The 3740-nt window shown below is 37.1% G+C and overlaps 1 protein-coding gene across 1 annotated transcript in view; it reads right to left on the bottom strand.

Annotated features, from left to right (window-relative positions):
* LOC108364999 (uncharacterized) overlaps window positions 1-3740 on the bottom strand; it is a 43068-nt gene that overhangs the window by 28053 nt on the left and 11275 nt on the right. Inside the window, exons 4-5 of the mRNA XM_017618894.1 lie at window positions 1855-2037; window positions 596-1750 (exon numbers count right to left, since the gene is read on the bottom strand). Coding sequence (XP_017474383.1) covers window positions 596-1750; window positions 1855-2037 — 1338 coding nt within the window. The remainder of the gene's footprint in view (window positions 1-595; window positions 1751-1854; window positions 2038-3740) is intronic.

Here is a 3740-nt window from a genome sequence, read left to right on the forward strand (position 1 = left end):
ACTTGAATATTTTTTGGTTGTAAAATTTTGCACATTTGCTCAAAAGCATGTAATTTTAACTTCATCTTTTTCAAAAATATCAATACCAATATCATTGATTTCAAATGTCATTTGGAATATACTTTAAAATGATTCAATTAAATTTGCCAATGATGAAACTGTGCTTCCTTTCTGAAATAAGATTCAAGAATTTCATCAACTAATGGTGTTTTCGTTTCTAGCAAAAAATGTCGCCTTTTGATTGCCCATTTCCTTTTCCGTCTTCGATTCTGAAATGAAAGCAAACCGGTAAGAATATTCATTGTTGTTTCTTAACTCTAAGATCAAAAAAAGGCAAATTCTCTGCCTTTTGAAGCACTGTCGATGATATGGTTTCCCTGAAAATCAAATCGTTGCTTAAGACGATAATATTAAATATGAAATGCGTGAGCTAGACAAGGAGGATAAGTAGTTAAAAACATGCACTCTTACAGATTTGAGTGTAACATCAAACATATTTTGCACTATGCAAGGCCAAACTGTTTTGAAAGAAACGAAAGCATTGTCCTTTACTGTCTACTTCTGCAAACTAAGTGGTAAGTGTATGGTGGCTTACATGATTGCTGTATTGGAGTACGACATCTGTACTGCGAGTTGAGGAGGTGCTAGCTGAACGTGAATGAGAACCACTATCGCGAGACCGAGATCGGCCAGATGCAAATTTGTGTTGATTTTTTCGAGCTTCCTCACGCACCAAGTATATATCCTCGTAATCATGATCATGCGCATTTTCCGCCGCGTGCTTTTCATTGTTCAAAATATTTGAGTTCGATGGTTTTGAAATTTCATTTTGGTTCTCTTTCTTTATATTATTGTTGCTGCTACAGATATTATTTTTATTGTAGTTGAGCCCAGATATTATATTATCATTTATTTTTGAAATTTTGTTGGTACTCATTTTAACACCAATGCTGTTTTTTAAATTTTGATCACGACGGCTTATTTGATTGTTGCACTTTGGATGAAGATTGAAACTGTGGCTCCGAAGATTGTTTGCCTTGGGCGAATTCATACTTGATTGAACTGAAACTGAAATAGACTCCTCGGATCCACTTCCAGTGCCACTTGAGCTTGAGTGGACATCTGCCTGTACGGTCACAGCATTGTTTATTGAATTCGATTTGTTGTTCTTATTTTGAGATTTGTGTCGATTGATTTTGGGCTTTGATTGCCTAACGCTGCTACAGTCCGAGTCAAACAACTCTCGCACCCGATTATAAATTAGCTCTTGCGGATCGTGAAGAAAGAATGATTCTCCCGAAACGCTTCCAGTGGGTGAGGGGGGCATGAAGAAGCTATTACGCATTGGATTGATATACAAGCCATCGCTCGGCACCATTTGACTATTGTACAATTTTTCAGAAGATGACCGTGAATGTTGCGAGTGTGCGTAAAACGCGTCAACACGCTTGTGAGCCATCATACTAGATGGTGGATGCAAGTAAAATGGCTCAATGTCTGAGCTTAAAGTCGACGATGTCTTCGATTTTATGGTGTTGCTGCGGCTAGTCTGTTTACTGCTATTTGAATTGCAGCTCCCATGAGAGCAGTTGCCGATACAGTTAACACTGTCGCTGCCATTGAAACTACAGTTTTGCGTCTCCTGCAGTTGCTTGCTAGATAAGGAACAAGTTTTATGCCGTTGCAAGGGGTTCTTGTCACGACAACTGTACTCCACCGAGCTGCCATGTTGCACTAACACGTTTAGACACTTTATTTAACCAATTGGTGAGATGATAAGAGAAAATACATGAAATGTAAAAAAAGGAGAGCAGTCAAAAATGCAAGTAAGTATTTATTCTTTGACGAGATTACCTCTACTTGTTGATTTTCTGCGGCATCATTAATTGGTGATTTGCCATATTTGTCCAGTGAAAGCTTTGCACCATGATTAAGCAGCCAGCGAACGACGGAAAGATGACCTCGTGAAGCAGCAAAGTGTAAGGGGGTAGCACCATCCCCATCTCGTAAATTGGGATCAACTCCTTGGTCTTGAACCTAAATATATATTCATACATTTGTATAAGTGCGGACAATCAATGTTCATTAAAGCTAAATTATACTGTAAAAAAAGTTCCTTTTATTTTCTCTAGTAAATGTATATTGGGACTCGACTAAAAATCTCCCACCGTACAACGCTTATAGATTTGCCGACGCTTCAGAGTCGTAGTTAGATGCTGGGGTTCTTTTCTTAATTAAGCTAATTAAGGGGGTGGTCAGTAGTAACTATTTACTGAATGAGATTCCCACAAGACCGTCGAGGCATTTTAAACCTATTGTGTTGAGTATCTGTACATCAAACTTTGAAATACGAGTGCATGATGCTTTTCGTTGGCCATGCCAAAAAATACACATCTGAATCGCTTTTCATAATTAAACTAACTTTGCTTAACCAGTTAACAAACCAGAGGTATTTATTTATGTATCTGGAAATTGACGAATTTCACAATATCTTTAGCAGCTTATAACGTATTTAATACAATTTAATACCGCGTCTCGATATAGAATATTTCAGACTGTTGCTGCTGTTGCATTGGAACTAAGTAGTATACGTAATACAATGCGGCCATGGATCGGAAATTCGACATCTTCGACTCCACCAAAGAGTTCATCGACAGCGCGGAGCGGGAATTAGGTTTTTTTCGCCCGCCTCGGACGCCACTTAGACTAATCCAGGACTCTCTTCACAGACACTGATTTAAAAAAAAGATCTTAACGTCATCCAGTTTTTTGAGCTTACCATCCACTTAAGGCAATCCAGACATCCCATTTGGGAGGCAGCGTGTATCGGTGCCATGCCGTCGCGTGCGCGTACATAAAGTGAACCGCCTGCTTCAAGAACCAAAAACTTCAGCACTTCCAAATGCCCTTCCTGCGCTGCCAAGTAGACTGGTGTAACATCGTTGTCCATTTGAGTGTTTGCACTAATACATATTTGCAGATTTGAATAATAGTAGAACAAAAATTAAAATATTGTATTCGATTTATTAACTGTTAACTAGTTATACAGATTATATCATAAAAAATTAGTTTTATATACATATAAGGTATACTAAAAACTAACGATTGACATATCGGTGATCCTCTGCAATAACGGCACAATTTAAAATTCAAAATATAAAATCCCTTGCTACTGTTAAGTGGCTCATGTCTGTAATCCTTATCTAATCCACGTCTACGCCTCACTAAAATAAGAAGTAAAGTTTTTATTTTTTGAATTTTTAAATGCGTCGTTATTGCAGAGGACCATCGATATGTAAGTAGGCACGTACATTAGGGCTGCAAAAAAAGTAAAGTCTGGAATTTTAATGCTCTAAACCCATAGGAGTGTTCTACATCGAAAAATACCCCTATTTTTAATTTGAAATAAAAAAATATTTAGAGGTCGCTCAAAGCGCTCGAAGTTTTCCATGTAAATATTTTATATGGGGAAAAAAGAACTTTTCGTAGAAATGGTATAGAATTCTTGGAAAACCATATTTTTCGATCGGAACACTCTAGTTCTCTTCAGGAAACTTCCAATAACAATACCCAATAGTTTATATAACCATTTTTTAATACTAAAGATTTTTTAGTGCCGCCCCCCCATGCATTTGCTTTTTATGTTCTGGGGTTTTTAACGGACCTATAAAATATAGTTACTATGAAAAAATTGTTAAATAAGTAACTGGGTATTATTATTGGGAATCTTCTTAAGAGAA

This window comes from Rhagoletis zephyria, unplaced genomic scaffold, assembly GCF_001687245.7.
Source record: "Rhagoletis zephyria isolate East Lansing unplaced genomic scaffold, Rhagoletis_zephyria_1.1 Rzeph_scaffold_01737, whole genome shotgun sequence".
Lineage (NCBI taxonomy): Eukaryota > Metazoa > Arthropoda > Insecta > Diptera > Tephritidae > Rhagoletis > Rhagoletis zephyria.